General features: G+C 37.4%; 1 protein-coding gene across 3 annotated transcripts in view; it reads right to left on the reverse strand.

Moving 5' to 3' along the window:
* pcsk5b (proprotein convertase subtilisin/kexin type 5b) overlaps nucleotides 1–23,272 on the reverse strand; it is an 82,883-nt gene that overhangs the window by 33,612 nt on the left and 25,999 nt on the right. For all 3 annotated transcript variants that reach the window (XM_041998408.1, XM_041998407.1, XM_041998406.1), the window contains exons 6-16: nucleotides 22,609–22,697; nucleotides 21,574–21,746; nucleotides 18,879–19,091; nucleotides 17,318–17,418; nucleotides 11,671–11,774; nucleotides 8,753–8,870; nucleotides 5,524–5,712; nucleotides 4,487–4,623; nucleotides 3,975–4,106; nucleotides 3,027–3,129; nucleotides 696–889 (exon numbers count right to left, since the gene is read on the reverse strand). In XM_041998408.1, the coding sequence (XP_041854342.1) occupies nucleotides 696–889; nucleotides 3,027–3,129; nucleotides 3,975–4,106; nucleotides 4,487–4,623; nucleotides 5,524–5,712; nucleotides 8,753–8,870; nucleotides 11,671–11,774; nucleotides 17,318–17,418; nucleotides 18,879–19,091; nucleotides 21,574–21,746; nucleotides 22,609–22,697 (1,553 nt within the window). The remainder of the gene's footprint in view (nucleotides 1–695; nucleotides 890–3,026; nucleotides 3,130–3,974; nucleotides 4,107–4,486; nucleotides 4,624–5,523; nucleotides 5,713–8,752; nucleotides 8,871–11,670; nucleotides 11,775–17,317; nucleotides 17,419–18,878; nucleotides 19,092–21,573; nucleotides 21,747–22,608; nucleotides 22,698–23,272) is intronic.

Here is a 23,272-nt window from a genome sequence, read left to right on the forward strand (position 1 = left end):
ACAGTGTTTATTTTAAGCCAGTGGTTAACAGAGACAAATCATCTTTAACACAATCCAAAAAACAGGCTTTCACCAGATCTGTTTTATGTCAGGTTTCATTCCACTTTAAACTGGAGAGAAAAAAAGACTTCATAACACGTCTTTTTATTCCTGTCCAATTCGGCATGTGTATGAAAACAAACAAGTGGCTAGACGTTACATCAAGGATAAAATAGCATGATTCTGGGCTGGTGAGTGAAAGTAGCTCTGCTGTTTTTTTTTGTTTTTTTTCTTCCCTCCAGAACAGGTGACAAACAGATTTTTATAAAAGTTCAGTAACCCTCCTGATTCGAGGATAATTCTCTTATTCTCAATTTATTTCACTATATTCTTATTTTAAGCGCCTGAGACCGTAAAGTAACAAAAGACCTGGCAGAATAATCCAGACAGAGAAATAATTATCTACCTTGAGTCGATGGGAGCAATTTGCTGCAGCATCCCCACAGCTGTTAAGTGTAATTGAATTTGATGCTTATTACATTTAAAGACAATAAATGCAACTTCAAAAACTAAAATAAGACCTTATTAAAAAACCACAAGTAGGGACCAAGAAACAGTTAGAGAAAATCAAGAACCAGGAAACTAGTTCTTGACTCCATTACATTCCAGTGAGGAGTGGCTACAGGCGGAGCAGCTTGGACAGCAGGAGAACGTACCGATGTCGAGGTAGAAGCCATCGGCGCAGCTGGCAACACATGTGTTGGAGCCTTCGTTGAGGTGGAAGCCAGCCCTGCAACTGGTGCACTGGTCGCTACGACTACCAACACAAGTCTCACATAAGGAGGAGCACTTCTTGCAGCGCTTCCTATCGTCACGGAAAAAGCCACTGGGGCACTCGGAAACGCACATCCTGGAGTAAGAGAAAGTAAAAAAAAAAAAAGAGGACGAAGACAGAGTGAAAAAAAGAGGATCACAAAAGATAAATGCATGAAAACAATATGTATAGATTTTTTTTGCTTAGAGCTTTCCCTAATGATGACTAACAAGCTTCATCACAGTTTAATACCATGATTATAGGCTCATATTGTAAAGCATGCATTATGGACATAATACTGAAGGGAGCATGAGTTCTAGTTTCAATCAGTTTAACCAGAAATAATCACGTTTTCTGTAATGATATCTTTTAATGAGTTGAGGCAGACAGATGCAGTTAGTAGGACTGAGTTCTGTGCGTGCAGGTCAACATCTGCTCTATAACTTCCCAACCCCTTGTCACTACTAAATTTCACCCAGAGGGTCTCTTTCTAAGGTGAAAATGACTTTTAAAATCCTCAAGAGCACAAAACACACGCACACAAAACACTATTTAAGCTTTATACACATACTACAGAATTTTATGCCAAGAAACACATATGGCACTTGTGAGACATGTAATCCATGTGTGAAAGAACACACTGGCATGCATTTTTCTGAAACTTCCACACCTGCTTTCTTTACTATTCTGATATAATTATTTTACTATAAGAGATTACATAAAATACTGTAATTTAACCCAAAGGATAACACCAAATGGAAACTTTACGCTATTTCTTCTGGACAACACTGTCATTAAAGCTTTAACATTTTGGCCACCATTTCGAATCATATATTATTACTACCAAAATCACTAAAATCTGAGGATTTCATGACTTTAATTGTGAAACATGGTCAGACATGGATAGGGATTGTTGTGAAAGCAAAATGAAACAGCTGCATATATAATTTGCCTTGCAGGCCATACTGCACATTGAAATGAATGAAAGAGTTTAACACTTCCTTATAAATGTTTGACACCAATTTATCAATATGAATACGGATACAATTTAACAGTTAAAATATATTTAACAATTCACTCTGAAGCCCAAGTTAAGGTTAGTGAATTTAAAAAGAAAGAAAGTATCTAATTAAATTCAGTGCATAAACAATCATATTAAATTAGTTTAATCAAGGAAATAATCAAGGAAATCTATTCTTAGAATAAATTAATCATGTAACACAGGGAGTTCGTTTAAAATGTCTTCATTGTTTCTAACTGGCTTATAGCTGACTTATAGCTTGAGACATACAAAGTGAAAAAAACTAAAACTGTTGGGTTCCAAAGACTCTCACGCCATTTGGGGAGCACAAATCACCAAACACATACATAGGGTTGTAATTATCTGAACATTATACACAACTGCCACCCTTCCTCCTTCCTCCACTCCCCCAATCATCAATCATCAATTGCTCCCTGTGGTGGCAGAAAAGGGCAGCACACCTCTAAAGTGGGCTAATGATAAGCTACAGCTAAGCTTGCATGTTCTCATGCACCTGCATCACTCTGCCTTTTATTAGCACAGAGACAAGCTGACACAAAGGCAATTACCACAGACTTTGATGCTAATGGGATCCTAAGGGCATACACAAATGTACACATACACACATTTGCATTTACAAACTCACACACAGTCTTAAAAAGACAAGTATGACTGAGAAAAGTGTAATATAATATGTTGTCAGACTGTCATGGTGAAAGTGATCAGTTCCCCACCTGTATGGGTTTTTGGCTCAATGGTGGAAAAAGGAAGATGCATGCAGACAGATTATTATAAAAGTAATTCCACATCTGCTAGACTAATCCTAGTTTTAGCATTTTTACAGGGTTTTGAATTGGAAAATTGATGAGATGATACAAATAAATACGTAAACACTTCTCCTTTTGATCTTATCAGACTTATTTATCAAAAAGTTAAAAGATTAAGTTTGTTTCACAAAGCAAAATAAAAAAAATGAAATAAAATACAAAGGCTGGACAGTACTGGTCAAAACCTGACAGACTGAATGCCTCTGCATGTGGTTTCTCTGTGTTCAGAGCCAGTGAGCAAGAACTTTGGGGAAATAAAAAAAATGTGCTAAAGCGCTAAAAAAATGAACGGCATTAATGCTCTAACGCGATAATAACATTTTAATGTGCCCAGCCCTAGTAAAAATTAAAGAAAAGTATTACTTATGTAACAAAGCAGTCTGACCTGGTGTTGTTTTTGAACTTGAGGAAGTAGTGGAGGCAGTTAATGCAGTTGTGGGGTCCAGGACCCTCGCAGCCATTCTCACTGCATTCAGAGTCACAGGGGCCTGGAGACACACAATCAAATATTTCATTCTTTAACCCTTTAAAGTTCACACCAAGAAAAAAGCAAGATAAAAATGTTCCTTTAAAATCTTCCTGTTCTTTTGGACAAGAATAATAAGAAAAAATTTTTAGCAAATGTTTGAATTAAAAGTTAATAATAAAACGACAATAGAGAAATTATCAAAATTTTAAACAGCAACAACATAACAAACACCTACTTTTGGTATTACATACTCAAACCAGACATAACTCAGGCAGGTTTATTTTCACAATGTTTAAATAAAATTCATTATAATCATTGAAAAAATTGCTTTACTAAAGTGTAGAGCAGGACTTTAAAGGGTTAAGCCCTAAATAATAACTATAATGTATAAAATCACCTCAGTTCTGATGAAACATATTTATTTAAACCACAGTCTACCTGTGTCTACCAAAGTTTGGGAGTTATCACTTGATTCCTAACTCCCTTTTACTGTCTTCTGCCTTTTATTGTTTATTTTACTGTTGCTGCTTACTGTTTTTATTATTATTATAAGATTTTAATTCACCTGTACTGCACTTTGGTTACCTTAAGGCAGGGCTACTCAATTCGGTCCTACGAGGGCCGCAATCCAGCAGGTTTTCTATGTATCCCTGCACCAACACACCTGAGTCAAATTAAGTGGCTCTAACAGCCAATCAGGTTCTACACAATAACTCATTAATTTGACTCAGGTGTGTTGGTACAGGAATACATGGAAAACCTGCTGGATTGCGGCCCTCGTAGGACCGAACTGAGTAGCCCTGCCTTAAGGTATGTTGAAAGCACTTTATAAAGCTTTGACTGAGCGACTGATTGATCACTGACCGTTGTACTCCTCTGCGAATTCCTCATCGATGGGTGTCAGAATGTCTGTAAAACGGGGCTTATCGATGTGTTGAGAAGAGTATGGGTGGACAGACGTGCCGTACAGAACCAGCGACCACTCCTTCAGCTTGCCTAAGAAAGAGACCTTTTAAACATAATCCCTTACAAACAGATATTTCAGCTGATGGCAAGAAGCTGAGAAAATTTAGATTTTCATTGACAGTGTGAGAGTTTACTTTATACTAATGTAAAACAAAACAAAAAAAGTAATCTCAGGCGGTAGGGCAGATATTTAGACACTCTGATTTGACTTTCATGATAACAAAAGAATAGATATTGTGTTATTTTAGTTCATCCAAAGCAACATCACCATCCTTACTGGTTCTGCACCTTCTCCTGATAAAACCCTTAGTCTGTTTAACCTTCTTTTTGTTTAAATAAAAAAATAAAAAAAAACACCAGTAGGTATGAAGGCATACATTTTTTTAATTTAAAATCTGTTAGATTATTACCAGGCACTTTCTGGTTGCGAAGTTGAGAAGGTGAGTCATAGATTTCTAGGACCCAGTCGCCTGCTGCCTTCTCTCCCCAGCAGTGGGTGGTCATAAACTCCCAGTTCTTAAAGCCTTCCATGGAGTGATCAAACAACCTGTGCATCAAATACACACCCATGTATAAACACACACATAAAACAACATCTGAATAGGAATCAACTCAGGTGATGTAAATACTAGATCAATCCCCACAACTCCATAAAGCACAATTACAGCCTCTAATAACTGTGGTTCACTTCAAGTTATAAGCTGAAAACTTAAAATCTGATTTGTCCGAAGGTGTAAATTTAATTGTCAAAAATTTAAACTAAATGCTGAAAACACAGCTTTTTATTATGCTAACTTCATTTGTTCACATTGGAGGTTAAAATATTAAAGCTGGCTTCAACTTTTGTGTAAAACCCACAAATGAAAAGAATAAATAGTCTTCCTGTGAGAAATACAGAATTGCAATTCAGAACATGCATCATCTAAATCCACGGTCACGAACAAGAAGGGGGATGTGAGAGAGTAGAAAGGCAGCCTGCAGAGCATTTTTATTGTTATCTCTGTTGGGCAGAGTTTTAATAAAACTGAGCTTTACACAGTTTTTCTCATCTTCAAAAAGACAGCAAATGGTGTAAATTTCTCCCCAGTTTAAAACTGGTGTCCCAGCCTTGAAGCCTCTTCATACTTTGCAATAAACAGTGTTTGCCGATGCTTTAATAGTAGCATCAATTGAACTAAAATTTGACTTTTTAATGCCTAAATTAGGAGGGGAACATCAAACTTAGTAATTTGTGGGCGAAATAGCTTACATAGCTTAATATTTAACAACGCAACTCACACATCTCTTAATCAATAAGGATCTCTGCGCTCAGGTGATAACACTCCAAAGGTTTGATAATTTACTATCATTCCAAAATATACTTAATCAAATTTTATTTAAAAAAATCAATTCCAATCTGCAAATGTGTTTTAACCTTGCAGATAAGCACAAATCTTCACTTCTGTACCTGTTGGCAAGCAGCTGTGACTTGGTCCCTGAGGGTGAGGTCAGGTTGATTGACAGGTCTCCACGGCGAGGGTGTGTAATTGTAATGCGTACGACTACATGCTCCAGGTAGATCACATGGTTGAAGGGGTTGTCAGTGCAGCCAGTCGCCTTGTACACTGATCGAACCACATGCTCTGGACGAATGGTTCTGCAGGACATAAAAGCAGCAAATTAAGGTGAAGATTAATTAAAAAAAGTATGCTAGAGCAAAGTCCAATATTGGTCATTAGAAGATTGAAAACTTGTCTATGCTTAAAATGGAGAAAACTACCTTTAAAACTTCTCAAGAACCCATAAAATATTTTTCATTCGCAATCAGCTCCAGTTAAAAAAAGTTGGAGGAGCAGATTTATACATAGTAGTTTTAACTCTGATATTTGATTAGCCCACAATCTTCAGAAAGCAGCTCAATAAACAAGATATAGCTGGTAAATTTCACTCTCTATGACCTCAGCCATGATATACCAGACCTTTACCTAGGATCTGAAAAATGTGGTTGGTTCACTCCACTGAGAGTCTCTGACTACCCTTGCAAAAAATGCTGTTAGTGACAGTTACTATCCTTAATCCACCAAAAAATAATACATTAATTGATTTCCAATTAACAAATGGGTACAAAAAAAAATCTATATTTAAGTTTCCTATTTCTTGCCAAATAACTAAAGAATCTGAGCATAATAAAAAGACAAAGACCATTATATACTCTGTCTGCTTTACACAGCTCAGCAGCAGAAAGACCTCTGAGCAGCCAACACAAACATCTAATGGCCCCTTGAAAAACATCTGCGGTATGATCTAATACAATAGCAACACCAAACACAGGTACAGTTCCAGAAAAGGAAACTATGAATACTATCTTGCGAGCAAAAAGAGTTGCTTGGTGCTGCTGCACAGCAACATTGCATCAACTGGATTACAAGCCAGGTTTGTTTTCCAAATGGAAACTACAACAAAAGGTGGATGAATTACACAAGCTAGCAAATTAACACTTAATATGCTTGCTGTTGTCATATTTGACAGTGCCATTTATCCCATATTGGGTATCACTATTAAATTCCCTGTTGCCAGGATAACAATCTCAGTAATGACACATTTTAGTGACAAAGTGATACAGCACAGATGTTTATCTTTCAGGCAGTAATTATAGTAAGATAATGATCGACTGCTTCATTTTGAACATCCGTGAAGATAATTTATACTCACAACTGGCTGATAGATTAATAGAGACAAAGAGCAAGACAGTGGCTTATTTGATTACTAAAAATGTTCTTTATTTGCCACTCTGATCATGTAATAGATGTCCACTGATGATCAATCACCAGTAATGACGTCAATTTGTTTTTTGAAAGGTCGTTAAGATGAAACTGATCATTTCCATTTGGATATGCCGGCAACATTAGTTTAATCAGCCATTTAGTGAAAAAAAAAAGAGCAAGAGTTGTTTAATATTCAAAGCAGCGCAGAGTGAACTGGTTTTAAAGAGTGCCCACAGTTTTAACAGTTTATACTCGTTTTTTCCATTCCCCTTTCAGCTAAGATCATTTTCAAGCTGGAAACCTTACCAACCAATTGAGAGATTAAAAGATACTATAAACAATTTTTTTTTAAAAAAAAAAAAGATGCTGAAAACAGGAAAATGGTATTTCAAGCAGACATGATGGAATAAAAACAGTCTCAATGGACAACTGTCTGGGGAGTCTAGAGCTGATGTAACAGCTTTGGCCGCTCAATTACACAGCTCAGATAGCTGAAACGTACACAAGGGACCAAGCAGAGCAGATGCACAGCTGATTACCACCAGCCTGATTGCACAAAGATCACATACTTTTCCTGTTTCATACTCCAAGTGGAGTGCAGAGATCAGATGTAGACAGGCATTACTAAACTTAGCAGGACCAGCCAGAGGGAGTGAGGGAATACAGCAGGGAGGTGACGTTTGGATTAACTGTATGCAGCAAGAAGCAGCACAGAGTGTGCTACACTATCCAGACTGATGTGCTTACAAATACTGCATGTATAGAACTATCTCCAAAACATCTAAATTTAAAAACTCAGTTTTACATAACAGAACACATTGCATCACAGATAAATTAAAACAGCTAAGAATCAAGGAATTTTTTTTCTTTTTTTCCCCCACATGAGTTCAGAGGCTTGAGGGTGACTGCCTATGACACAAGCTAGACTTTACAAAAGCCACATATGGACTGACTTGTGTACTGGAGCAGAACAGACAAAATGACACTAATAATGCTGCAGTTGCTGGCCACTGAGCCTTCAACTGAAAGCAAACCAGTTCAAGGCCCAAGTTCAGCCAGTCAGCCTAATACAGAACAGTGCTCAGGCTTCCAGCTGCATCAAGAACAACAAGCTGTGAAGCCCTGGCTCCCTCTGTGTAAGAGTGCGTGTGTTTGTGTGTGTGTGTGTTTGTGTGTGTGTGTGTGTGTGCATAGTAAAGGTCTTATGTGAGAACCACCCTGCCAGAACTAATGCTTGGCCCCTATCAAGGTACAGCTTGCACAACCACACTCGGAAACACATGCCAGTTCAAAACACCAGAGACAGAAAAAGTAAAGGGGAAAAAAAAGAGAGAAAAGATTGTACAACTCAGAGACAGTCAAACAGACTGAGACAAAATAATCGGGGTTCTAAGCAAGGAATAGCCATAAATCCAATTATATTAAAAAAAATGTTTCACATCGTTGTTGTTTGAGCTTCCCTGCACAAACTGATCAAACATAGATTTCTTTATGTAAATCAACGAGCATATACATCATTAATGTTACTATTAAGTTAAGTAAAACTATAAAACAGAAAGAATTATTTTATATCGAATGACCAGTCTTTTTTGGCCCCTTATGCTCAACCCATCAAGATGAGTGCACCAGTTCCCATGCATAGAGGACACATCAGGTCCTCAAAGACATGATAGACAATAGTGTGCTTCCAGCTTTCTAACAGCAATTTAAGGGAGATAATTTCTCTGTGTACAAAGTGAGACCAACTTTATGTTTCTCCGGCCAAGGCCCTCAACCCCCAACTGCTCCCCGGGTGCTGGAATCTAGCAGCCCACTGCTCCCAGCAACTATGATGGGTTAAATCCAGATTAAATCCAAATCAAGAATTTCCCAACTTGAGATTAATAAAGTATAATCTTTGACAGCTTGTTTTTGTTTGTGTCTGTGTCTTACCTGACTTGTTTGTCAATACTCTCCACACAGATGTGTTGACCAGGAACTTGCCTCCATCCCTCTGCCTCCTTCACCATCGCCTCGGCATCCATCAGGCCAAAGCCGTACAGGTGGCTGACTGCAGAAACAGTTAAACAGTGGAAAGTCACGACTGAGCTGACCTCCCCTGTGCTGACTGCTGTTTTACAAACCAGTGATGATTTTCTTTTTTATTGTTAAAACTCTGGAAAAGGATTGTGTATTTTTGATGATTTCATTCACTTTTATCTATCAAGTGAATGAAGAAGTCAGATTAAGTAAAAGTATGATCCCAGTATATTATATACAAAAAAAAAAAACTTCAGAACAAATTGGTGTTTTTATTGTTTGTTTTTTTAAGAGACTATTACATTCAAAGTTACATAATAATGGCAAATATGAAAAAATAAGTTGAGTGTTTTTCCAACATTATGTGTGCCGCTAATCGAATACGAATTCTTTTCATACTTCTCCGCCTCCTTTCCCCATTTTGTCACTTGGAAAATCTCCAGTACGCTGAGTCTGCTGCCTGGCTGACCCATAGCTTTCACTTTCTTGGTTTCTCTCCAGCACACACAACACACACATGCAGGTAAGCGTTAATCACACACTCAAAGTTACAAAAAAGCACCCACCACATGGACTCTGACAGATGGCAGCTGGCGCCGCAGTAGTTAGCAAACAAGAACTAAACATTTTTGGAAACAGCTCATCACCCCTCTTCAGTATGGAATAATAGAAGTGCCACAAAAGAGAATAAATCTGCAAAAGAATAAGAAAATAAATGAGGAAATTTACACAGAAATAAATTAATAAATGTGGGTATGTAAAGACAAATAATTAAAGTATAAATAAACGTGGAAATATATGGGCAAAAAAGCTTTTTTTATTTATTTTACTTTTTTTTTTACATATACATATCTTTCTTTCTTGTATGTCGGTTGTCTGTTTTCTTTAATATTCTATCATATTCATTCATATTTATCCTTTAAGATGTTCTTATTTTCTCCATTTTGTTTAGTCTAATTTCTTATTGCTGTGATGTTTCCAGTCTTTGCTTTTTCAATAAGTTTTACAAGAGTCCAGTTTGAGCCAGTCAGCATCTGCCATCTAGTCCTCTGAGCCAATAGGATTTGAGCATGAGGTGCCTGCTTCCTGTTTATCAGCTGTGTTTGTGTGAGAGTATTTAATCTATCACTTATTTAACTTAAAAGAACATCTAAATTTGTTTATGACAAACAGTTTAAATATACTCCTCTATACACTACTATATGACAATAAAGGTAATAAACAGTAAACAGATAGCTCATGCTCATAACCGACTGGTTCGTAGGACTGGGGTGTGGATCCTGAACGTGTCTCAAACCTGATTGGCTCGGAGGAAAGGCTCAGTTAAAGTGGAAAGACTAACTGAAAACAGCAAGCAGTGAGCAAATTTTACTTTACACAAAATAGAACAGAAAAAAGGAAAACTAAAAGGTATAGAAAAATTAAATTATCTAAATAATATATATGCAAAAAATTGAAAAATAGAAATAAATGACTGAGCAACCTACATACAAGAAATAAAGATATTTACAAAAACAAATGTACATAGCTGAAAATAAATGAAAATGCTTTTGTTTTTTGTCATCATATTTCCACGTCTCTTTATTCTTTCATACATTTGCATTTAAATTTCCACATTTATTAATTTATTTCTTTACAAATTTCTTCATCTATCTTTTTATTCTTATGAAGATTTATTCCTACCTCGGGCACCACTGTGATACCATACATTTGAGTCACAAGTTTTGATATATAAAATCTAATTGTATGAAATATTCTGTTAACTCAGACCCATCAAAACTCGTCAAGCGTGAACATTTTGCTTTGTGTTTTTGTTTTTTTTTTCATTGCATTATTATATTTTGTTGGTTGCTTTGCAGGTCAAAAGAAAAGTTGATGTACAAATATAAAATAATGCTTGAAAGTTTGGAAAACCTTCAAATTCCTATATTTCAACAAAATAAAAAAAAATCACATTCTGGAGCATCCTTGTCATGCTAAACAACAAGCAGCAAGTTAATTTCTCTTATGCTATTTAACTGGTTAGGTTTTCAATGTACAACCACTTACAAGGTATTGAAATTAATTATTGAACAATGTGCTCCTCAGTCTGAACCGATACACACAAAAGCCCCATTTCCACCAATAGGTGTGGGTCGAGATGCCCTTTTTTTTAAAAATGCATTTCCACATGCAAACATTGGGAAGTGTACCATAAAGTCTGACCATCCGACTTTTTTGGGACCTTTCCTTTGGGGTACCAATCTAACCAATCCAATCCAAAAGGGTGAAGCTTGACCACCTGCTATCCGTTGATTGGTTGAAAAAAAAGTCACTTCCTGTGTGATCTGGCATTAAAACAAAGCAGGAATGGCTCTTTGTTCAGAGCAATAGATTTTCTTTTTGTTGATTAAATCTCCATTAAAATGACATTACAAAGCGGCATCAAGATGTAAGAATTGTTGAATGACCGACATTCTCCTCCTTAGTTTCTGAGTCGTGCTTTGGTTCTACTTTAAGGAAGGCGCTGCGATAATGTCATGCTGTTACGTAGCTTAGGTATCCATCGCTATCCAGCTGCTACTCGGCCTCTTAAATAAGGTTACGGTTGGCTGTGTAAATGCAACAACATTACAGTTTACAAACCATATCTGCACCCTAACCGTCCCAACCCCCACTCGTTGGTGGAAACAAGGCTAAAGGTTTTTGATGCAACATCAAAAACATTTCTGCTTCTGTTTTTAGGTTATGTAAAACAACTATGGCATGGTTAGAAACATTCATATGCATGTTCATTGAACTGTGTATGTATGAGTGTGTGCACACTTGCATGTGTCTGCATGTGTGAATACCATTGTAACCAGCAGCATTGGTCTTCCAGTCAGGAGCACTTAGATGTCCAGCTCTGGAAGTCTTTACAATGATGTGTTGAACATCTCTCCATGTTAACAGAGGACTAGAAGAGGAGACACATAAATCTTATTTAATATTGTTTCACAACAGAATCTGTAGGAACAAATAATGTTGTATGAACTACGTGAGAAGTGGGGAAAAGAAGTTTACATCTTAACTAATTGTAAACCTAATATCTAACGGACTGAATGACAATTAATACTTATCCTTGTTATGGGAGTAAGTTCAGACAACAAGCAGATAAAATTAAACAAAGAAAAGTTCAAGATAAAAACTTCAAAAAGCACAAAGAGGGACAAATGATTAAATGTAAAATACAGTAAACAACAATATACTGTACGTGGAGGATTTCGTACAAAGTAAATTACAGAGGACGTAGATGGAGAATATTAATGCTTGTTCATCCACCGCTAGTTTTTCAGGTCTCACATGAGAACCATTACTAGAAGGCAACCATGTGTCTGAAGTCCTTTGATGTCCAAACACTACATTAAAAGAAAAACCAGGAAGAAGTGGGTCACCAAGTTTCCTGGGATTCCCTTCCATCTCATATGTTGGCCAGATGCTCTGTTCCCTCCCCTCCTGACATTCCCTCAAAATCTAAAACCGATAGAATTTGCCTGATTTGTTTGAAGCTTTTAAATGTCAGTAATATTTAAGGTCTGTAAACAACCAACTGAGTTTTAGCATCTAGGAAAATACTCTAGAATGAGAGGAAGACAGCAGGCAACAGACTATTGCCTGTTAACTTAGTTGCATAAGATTAGGTATGTTTAAAATCTTGAACATCTGGGGGAAGTCTGCCCGTCACACATTTAGAAGCAGACCTTCACAAATAATATTAACAAGCCACTTTTGCACAAGTTCTTTAATGTTCAGAAAGTTTTAAGTGTAGTTGGAGGAAAATATTTGCATATTGGTGGAAAAAAAAATTAAATAAAATTAACTCAGGCTTGCTCCATATGGGGAGACATCTGATAGTCAGTGATTATCAACAACAAGAGAGCTTGTGTGGGTATTGACTGTCCTTGTTAACCTTTCCCAGTATTGCAGGACAGAGGGGTTTTATAAAGTGGGAAGAATTGCTGCTCATAAAAAAACATTATATCCTAAATCAGGGGTTTCTAGCGCTGGTCCTTGAGGGCCACAATCCTGCAGGTTTGCGATGTGTCCCTATTCCAACACCCCTGACTCAAATTAATGAATCATTGTTCATAACTTCATAGGCTGCTTGTTTGTTGGAGGAGGGAAACATTGAAAATCTGCAAGACAAATCATTACCATGTTTTTATTGGGGGGGGGGACTGTTCTGTTATTAAAAGTCACTGAAAAGGAATACCTGATGCAATACAAGAACTAGAACAAGAAGAAAAACAAGAACAAGAAGTGATCTCCCTCTGGAAAGAAAAAATTTATTTTTTGGACTCATGCCCAGTGAATGGGCCAAAGAATGACAAACATTTGTTCAGTATCTTGCTGATAGCGAGAAAAAAAACCCTCACGCATAAACGGCTCTAACATGAGAGCTCAACTTTGAACATGTGGATGGACATCATGACGGACATCTACAGAACAGGCAGAATAACAGCAGACGTTTGTTTTATGTTGGAAGAAATAGACCAACTTTATATTACACTGCAGGCCGGACTTGAGACTCTGCCAACCTTAGACAATACATTGTGTGTTTCACAAAAACCGCATCTCACTGCCCAAGTTAATGTTCTTATGTTTGTTTATTTACTAGGGTTTTTGGATTGATTATTTTTGTGTGTTGATGTTTCTATTGTAGAGAGAAATTGGACATACATTAAACCGGTTGCCAAATGTCAATAAAAAGGGAAATAAATAATATATATATATATATATATATATATATATATATATATATATATATATATATAAATAAACCTGCAGGACTGTGGCCCTTGAGGACTTTGGACACCCCTGATCTAAATACACTAATAGATAAAGCACTGGCAGGATGTTCTTGGTCCATAATTCTCTTAAGCTCTCATGAGCTCAAATTAATCTAAATCCAACATTTAGAAAATAAACGCCTGAAACCGAAATATCAAGTTAAAAAAAAAATAAAGGGTTGTTGCGCAGATAAGTCCTATGAGAAGTCAGAATTATTAATGTTCATACCAATATAAATAGGCTTAGCTGCCACTGTGTAATTATGGTTCCATTAATGTTTCATAGTCATTAATTAAAAGTGACTTTGGCATCGTTATCTAGGCCATGACCGTCTTCCCATAAACAAGCCAATACTAATTAATGGAGAAGCTCACAGACAGGGGAAAACCAACGGCAAATAAAAAGCCTTATATAGGTTTTTTGGTGCTTCTCTGAAGTGTATTTATGGATGAAAATACACAAGTGTAATCTGAAGGGAGAAGGCAAAAAGCAGAGAGAAGGAGACAAAACATTCCATCGACACGTTACATTATAGTAGTTCAGTCCACTTATAGAAGATTTTGAGCTAAATTACAATTTGGAAACACGCACTCACCGGCCACTTCATTAGGTACACTCATTGCATTTAGGCATGCAGCATGTCTGCATGTCAAGATGTCTTGCTGAAGTCAAAATAAGTATCATCAGAATGGGGAGGGGGTTTCAGTCACTTTCAACATAGCTGTTGGTGTCAGACGGGCTGGTCTGAGTATTTCAGAAATTGCTGGTCTGCTGGGTTTTTCACACACAACTATCTTTAGGGTTTACAGAGAATGGAGAAAAAAATATCCAGTGAGTGACCGTTATCTGAACAGAGCAGAATGGACAGACTGGTTTTAAGATGACAGAATGGCAACAGTACCTCAAATTACCACTCTTTACGACCAAGGTATCGAGAATACCATCTCTGAAAGCACAACACATCGAACCTTGAAGCAGATGGGCTACAGCAACAGAAGAGCACACTTGGTGCCACTGCTGTCAGCTAAGGACAGGAAACTGAAGCTGCAATTCACACAGGCTCCCCAAATTAGACAACAGATGACTGGGAAAACATTGTATGGTCTGATGAGTCTCAATTTCAGCTGCAACATTCAGACGGTAGAGTCAGAATTTAGTGTGGACAACATGAAACCATGTATCCATCCTGCCTTGTATCAGTGGTTCAGGCTGGTGAGGTTGTAATGCTGTGGGGGATATTTTCCTGGCACACTTTGGACTCCTTAGTACCAACTGAGCATGGTTTAAGTGCCACATCTTACCTGAGTATTGTTGCTGACTTTGTCCATCTTTTTATGGCCATAGTGTATCCACCTTCTGACGGTTACTTCTAGCAGGATAATGCACCATGTAGCAAAGCTCAAATCATCTCAAACTACTGAACATAACAACTGACTGTAACACAAAAGCGTACTCCAATGGCCTCCACGGTCAGCAGCTCTCAATCTAACAGAGCACCTTTGGAATGTCATGGAAGATTTACATGATGGATGTGCAGCTGACAAATCTGCAGCAAATATGCGATGCCATTCATGACATCATGGACCAGAAATCTCTGGGGAATGTTTCCAACACCTTGTTGAATCTTTGCCAGAAAGAACCAAAGCAGTTCTGGAGGCAAAAGAAGTCCAAACAGTCCTAGCAAGGAGCATTTAATAAAGTTTCTGGAGAGTGTAAATGTTTACCCTGAAATCTGCTTCTGTAGCTTAAATTTTAAAGCAAACAAATGGAAAAATAAATTAATTTCCACCCATCTGTGCCCATTTAGCCTTCTTAAAACCCTCCCATTCCTTCATTTCAACAGACATGAAGAAAAGTTAAAGAAAATAAGTCTGAAGTTTTAGAAGGTTAGTGTGCTAAAATTATACACTAATTTAAACAACATGATAACGTTTGGGGGAAAAAAAAAAAACAACAAAAAATATTCCAGTACTCCAATAACCAATTCCACAGGACGAAAACTCTGTAACAGATTGTTTAGTGAAGTTCAAGGTAAAAGCATTGTGACATGTTTATCACAGAAAGTTTGCTCACCCTCATTTACCAGATAAGAGCAGATGTTATCAGTACTGTACAAATCTTATCTAAACTGTTTCTCTGTCCCTCTTTCATCCTGTCCTCTATGACTGTATCTGCGTGCATGCAAAAAGCTGAATGAATTGACAGAGAACAAAAGCAATAAAAAAAAGACTTTGGCTGGGAGGAATAAGAAAAGAGCATTGTGACAGTGCTGGAGGCACAGCAAGAATGACAGTGCAAAAGTGAGGGCCAGCAGAAGACTAGAAAGAAAGCAGGCGTGTGATAATCTCGTTGAGGAAACAGGCTTACGTGTGCAGCACTGCCTGGAAACCGAGAATTTTTTCTATAGGAAGGATTTGGATTGGATTATCAAGGTTAATCGATGTGACCTCTGCAATCTGAGCTGCTCAACATGTGATGATGGGCCTAATTCAGAGTCTCTGCACCTGCACTGTTTCCAATTCATGAATTTTATTGCAAATTAAGCCTCTAAATGGATTTCATAGAATAGCTGGCCAGCATGTGCTATGCCCCAAACAGCTGACACCAGCATCTTGAAGGTATAAGTACAAGACACTAAACCAAGTGGAAAAAGAGCTTAATTTTAACAAGTGCATTTGTTACATTTTTATTTAATTTCCACAGTGGAACGACTTTACCTTCTAAATGAGGTGTTTGGTATTGAAAATCCTTTATCAGAGATGTCTTGTTCTAATTTAGTGGATGCTTAAACTTCCTAAATGTTTTTAAAATTTGCAAATGCACCAATTGTGATTATGATATCCTAATGAAGACCGACATCTGCTACTTCACACAGTGATGGTGTTTCTGAATGGGGAACTGTACATCTAAGTATTCTGTGTGTTTATTCATATTCTATATCAATCAACGGCTTTCATTTTTATTGAAGTTAATGTGACTATCAGAGCTAAAACAACCATAAAAAGGCCAGAAGGCAGATAACCACATTAATCAAGCATCTGCAGTAAACAAAAAATCACTTGACAATCACAAGCCTAATCCTGCTCCAGTCTGAAGCTTTGATTTGTTATCTACATGCTTTACACCCTCTCCGTCAAGTCTGGGTGAAAATAACCAGTAAATATTAACAAATGTTTAACATCCTTCTCTAAGCTTTCTGCCTTCACTACTTGCACCAACATAATAGCTATTTAAACAATATTTGTACTTCTCAAACTTGTATTAATGCAGACAAAACACAAAGCACACTTGTCAACTGTTTTGAAGTCCAAACAGAAAAGCGTTGAGTGTGTAAACATTACTGTGTAGTAAGTGCAGGTTACTCGTCTTATGTACTTAAATCATATGATGTAAACAAGGTGCTATAGCCCAGCATCCAGCGGTAACTTTTCTACATGAGGCTGATATGAGGATAAAGTCCAGTTGTCAACTATGACCACTGCATCCTGTTAAACCTTGTACAAATTTTACAGTTTTTCTAATAGGTTTAATTTATTTCTACTGGCCCTTTAACCGTGATGAATAAGTGGAAAATAAATTGCCTCACGTGTTTACCTTTACAAGAAGGCATTAGAGTTTAAGCAAGGGGCCAAGGGATGAAGTGATGGGATGAGGTTAAGTGGATCTTACTTTGCCTCCAGAGCCAGCGCAATGATGGCAGCTGCCATGGGAGCCGAGGCTGATGTCCCTGTGTGACTGTCTGTACACCGGTGTCTCAGGTCTGTTGTGATCTGCAAAGAAGAAGAGGGTCAGAGAGATACAGAGAAACTATAGAAATAATGTAGAGGAAGGCACAGACATGAGAAAAAGAGTAAATGTCAATGAATGGCAGAGGTGAGGGTGCCCCGGCCTTAAAAATGACAGCAGAACAAGAACCAAAATGAGAGGAAGATTGAAGTCATGAGGATCGGGAGGATTTAGAAATGCCTCAAACTAAAAACACAAATTCCAGCTTTGATATGCTGCCATGTTTGATATGATACAGAATTGTGTAAAAACACACATAAACACTCCCCAGGAATCAATTTATCTCATAAAAAGAAATAAAGTAAGTAAAAATAAGATAAAATAAGTTATTAAAGAACTGCATGTTCGCTTTGAATGCATGGACTTTAACCACACAACTAATCAGACAGCTTGACAGTTGGTCAGCCAAGAAAATCTTGGCTAACCTCCAGTCTGAACCTTCATCAAAGGGCCTTTTCTGGACTGAAAAGTTTGAGAGATTATTTGACCTGTGATGATTTTGTAAAATGTGAAATTAGTCTAGTCATGTTAAAGTAGAGAGTACAGTATGTTTTGCAGTAGAAGTTCTACTGTTAAGTGAACAAAGGTACACTGACTAAACTGTAAGTAGTGTGTGTGCATGTGTGTGCTTGCCTGTAGCATCAATATGAGGAATGTAGCATGACACCAGAAGACAAGTTTGCTCTAAGTGATCAACCATTTTTGTTCATGGGAGTGATGTGGTCAGTCTGAGTCAAACAAGGTCACAAGTTAATGCCAAGCTGTATAATACTGCACATGCAAGGAGGCATATTTGTAGCTGGAATAACAAAACTCAAAGTTGTGTGAATGTTGTGAAATTTAGATTCAATAAAGCATCAGACATTTGTACCATCTGGAATCAATTAATTTACATGAACTTAAGTACAGAAACAAAATTCACGTACAGGGAGAGTTTATCTTCACAGATAATGGTCTTTGTCTTGTTTTCCCTGTGAACTAAAGTCTTAATATCCACCGTTTTAAACAGCCATCATTTATTAATGCTCTGTGCAATCAGCATTTCCAAATGATGAACAGTATTTATGAAAAGCAAAAAGGTTTGCAGCTCTGTTCATTGTGATATTAAATCACTCAATAATAGTTGTAAACAAAGGATATTTATGAATTTAGTTAAATAACTAAAACTTTTTATATTGTCTAAGAAGCGTATTGGGCAGAATTTACAAATGCAGCTAGTAAACCGGCTGTTCCACTGGTTCTTCTTTTTTAAAATGATGCTGTTGGTCACGTTGGTCTCGATCACCCTGCCATTCTATTCCCCATGAGGGTAGTTCCTTTCCAGATTTTTAATGCTTTGTAGGTCAACAAAGAAAAAAAAACAGGTTCTGAACAAGTCTCTCAAAAGGGCCAATTCTCAAAATCTACCATAAATATACACACTTAAAAACACATCAATCCTTACAATCTTTCGGTCATAGTTCTCCCCGCTGCTGTACGTGGTGGTCAGTGTGGACGAACATTCTTCCAGGTACCAAGGCTTGCGGCCACTCTCTGCTGTGCTGGAGATGGAGATGGTGTAGATGGAGTTGGTGTAGCCATCACAGGAGCAGTGGTCTCTGCTGCGCCCGCCGTTACCTGAAGCCCACACAAAGATAGAGCCAAGGCCTTTCCTCCCCTGAAAAAGATGCAGAGGCTCCAAGGTTAGCTTTATTATCCCCAGTGGGGCAATTGGTTTTGCAGCCAACTAGACAAGAACACAACAATAAACAATTAAGCCTAACACAATAAATAAAAAGTCACCCAACCTTATTTAAAAACCCAATGACCATAAAGAGAAAAGAGTTTTTAAATCTGATTGTCCTTGCCCATGACATCACAAATCTACGGCCTAAGGGAAGCAATATAAAGTAGTCATAAGGGGGATGACCCCGGTCTGCCAGAACTGAACGAACCTTCCTAAGTTTCCTGGTGTACAAACATCCTTCAAGTTGTTCAAGCGGATTCCCACAACCTTGCTGCAAAGCTTGACGATACCCTGGAGTAGATTTTTGTTGTTTGTTTGGGCTCAAAAGTCCATAAAACATTTTAAATGATGTAAAACGATCAACATTGAAGATTTGCAATAAAGGAACAAACTCCGATGTGGTTACATGAAGAGACTTAACCTTTAATTTTTTAAAATTCTTTTGTTTATTTTTACAAAAAAAAACTAACAACAGCAGGTATGATGCTGCATTTAAGTGAACTTAATTTTATTTTAAAGCAGTTTCTTGATATTTCTAATCCAATTTAGTTAAATCATGCACTAGTTATTCATTTTCCTCATCCTTCACCTGTGTTTACTAAGTTCTACTTTGCATGCGGTTAGTTTTCCTCTGTTCCTTTTGAAAATCTTACATAAACAGTAGTATTAACTAAACTTAAGAATGACAGCAAATCATAAAGAGACAATAAGAAAACAGCTTTACATTTTTTACAAACCAACACATTTAAGACAAGAACCTATGCAATGATGATAGTATTGTACCGTATATGTGTTATTTGTCTGTAACTCTATGTTGTATTCTGTTCTTGACAAGTCTCTCTTAAAAATGAGACCCTGTGTCTCAACATGATAACCCACATAATAAATACACACTTAAAAACTGACACAGGAAATCATTCATGTGCTTTTTAGCAGTGATTAACAGCACACAACACATACAGACATACATTATAAGTGAAGCCCAAAACATGTATGGCAGCTTCTTAAAAATCTAATCTAAATATCTGGATTTAAACCCTGGACTATGTGGAGACACATGGAGGGCATCGCAATGCTGATGATGACCAGCTGACTCATAAAGGTAATACTGGATGAGAAGTCAACAAAAACAACACAGATTGTCAGACCTGAATTTAAAAAAATGCAATAAAAGGATGAATGTAGTGTTTGAGAAGGGATGAGCACGTGACGATGAGGATGACACAAGAGAAAATGCTGACAGATGACAGCGATGAAGAGCAAGGAGGAGAGGAGAGGAGGAGAGGAAAAGAAAGGAAAAATAGAGTAATTATGACCAGGAGATTGAAAGAGAGCAAACAAGAAATACGTGCCATTTATTACACAAATACTAATTACTTTGTTTTCTTAGGAAACTTATTTAAAATCAAACTAGTTGATTAATCAGTTAATTAAAAGATCTTAAGAGTTTTAAACAAAAGAAATAAATACTGAATCAGAGTTTCAAGCTAAGAAATTGTATTTATGACCTTTCCTCTCTAACAAGTCGAACCTACGTACGTGTGGGTTGCCCAACACAAAAACATTTACAACACAGACAAAAACCAAATATATAAACACACATGGCAAAAAGAACATGTAAAACATTGCACATGCAAGGTAAGGCCTGTTTAGATTACATATAGAGCAGTCACAGAGTGTAACTCTACATCTGTCAGTCTCATCTTTAACACCTCAGCTCTACATCGTCTCTTCAGGGTGTCACTCAGGTAGATGTTACACTAACAGGTACGACATCTTAACTAAACTTCACAAACACACTCACAAAAGCATGGCAGGGCTTGAAAGCCTACACTGATACTAACCCAGAGCACCTGGACAGATTTCTTCCTCACTTCGGTCTTGAAAAGCCAGTCTGTCAGCAGCAATGGGGATTCTCTTCTACTCCCACTCAGGCCTTGTCTGTCTTTTTTTTTTCTTTCTTTTCTCTATTTCAGATCATTCCTTTTCTACTTAGACTTCCAGATTGTAATCAGAAAATTAGAAGGTGACTGATCACCTGCCATGACTTCCTTGTCTCACTCTTTCAGAAATCTGTCTGTGAGCTGCCTGTACCAAACACTCTCAGATCACAGTTGTATTTTATTGGATGCAACTAGTACATTAATTCAACCTCTCTTGCCCTATGTTACAGATTTTGACTTCATTAAGCCAATAGCACAGAACCAGCTTGTGGTCATGCCTTCAAAGCCAACAAATATGCAAACTGATGTGTATCCTGCACTTTAATATGAGGATGAGATTCATATATAAAAAATAACAGAGAAGAATCTGTTATGCCAAAGTAATGGTATTCCTTCCATATGAATGCAAATATCATCCATTTATTTGTACACATTTCTGAATGTAAATGTGAAAGCGAACATGTGCCCACCGTGCGGATGCCATTCTCAAACGCCTGCCGGGCCAAAATTGCTGGTCCATCCACAGTTTTTCCATCATCATCAGGTCCCCAACTGGCGCTGTAGATGTCAATGTGCTGCGGGTGGAAGTTCAGAGACTTGGCCTCTACCATGTCTGTTACATCTCCATCTAGCATTCGCACACCTGAACACAGAAACAAGGCACACACAAACTCAGGTTTAATACATCTTCTTGGTATGTACATTAAACCTGCCTTTGAGATTTAATAGGAAGCAGCTGAAACATCACAACAAAATAATAATAAATTTAAAACATGCAGGTCTGCCAAGTATTTTTCATGTCAGTACTCTTGCCCCAAAACAAATCAATAATAACACAAGAAAAGAAAAATTAGCAGATACACATTAAAACAAATATGTTATTGTTCTTTGAATATGCACATTTGTGCAAAAAAAGTGCCTCAAAGTCAAATCAAATTATTTGAATGACCACATTTCTGAAGGAAAAAATGAAGGAAAAAAAGACCTGAACCCCTGGTCCTTATAGAGAGAGGATAGATAGTGGCTCTCTATTGCTGTGAAGGAAGAATTTTGCTGGCAAAATTTGGATCAATTTTTACCAAAAACACTTCAAATTTTGATGGGGGTTACTACATCCCCTTGTAATGTTTCCATGGACAACAACACATGCATCCACAGGGAATGGGGTAAATAATAGAATTAGTATAACCATCTAGTGGAGTTTGGAACCACTTTGAACATGTAGAAGACACAATAAAACTGCTCTTCAGCTATATTTTAGCAACTAGCTAGCAAATAGCTTTTTTCCTTGGATTTACCCACCAAGTCTAAGAAACATAAGGGATCTCCTTTTGGTAAAAAAAATGTTCAGTCAATGTAGGTCTTGACCTACTTAATTGTAGCATCCAATTACACAGTATGAACGAAATTCGAACAAATTAAATGTTTTACTACATATACAAGTCTGAGCTGAATCTTCATAATCATGTCAAAATAGTTGAATACAAATTTAACCAATCACTCACCTCCTATTCTAGCATTGTAGGCAATTCCCACAATGCATTGGGTGTTGTTTGCAGCTGCAGCAACTTCACCCGCACACCGTGTACCGTGTCTGAGGAAAGGGCAGGAATGAAGAGTTTAGTCCCAAATCTAAACTCACCCACAAAATGTATCTGTGTATAAAAACATGCAACTCTTGAAGTAGATTTAATGGACAGGAACACATAAATGCATATATTACTGACAAATGTGTGCATACATATTATACCCGAGCACCGGGTAAGCAATGTGACACCCCCCTTCCCACACACACACATGATTGCTTTAACAAAGCCTAACAGGACTAAAGTCAGATTATGCAGAACATTTAAAAATACACACACACGCGACAGGGTGACATTCCACCAGTAACTGTGGTGGTGACAATTGACCCGGGTCAGCGACTAGCGTAAACAAACATAGCATGTTTGTGTCTGCCGCCTGCTCAAAAACAACTTTCTGAATCTGCACAAACACACATACACACATTCCTCCTGCAGAGAACATCTGCATCACAACAGCACCCCCGGAAACATCTCTGACCGCTGCCATGGAAACTCAGCATCTAGCCAAAGAAATCCCCATGAAAGAGAAGGGTAGTTACAGAGTCTAGGGAAGCACTTACACTGAAAAGAATCTGCGTCACAC

Source organism: Melanotaenia boesemani, chromosome 11 (genome assembly GCF_017639745.1).
Source record: "Melanotaenia boesemani isolate fMelBoe1 chromosome 11, fMelBoe1.pri, whole genome shotgun sequence".
Classification (NCBI taxonomy): Eukaryota; Metazoa; Chordata; class Actinopteri; order Atheriniformes; family Melanotaeniidae; genus Melanotaenia; species Melanotaenia boesemani.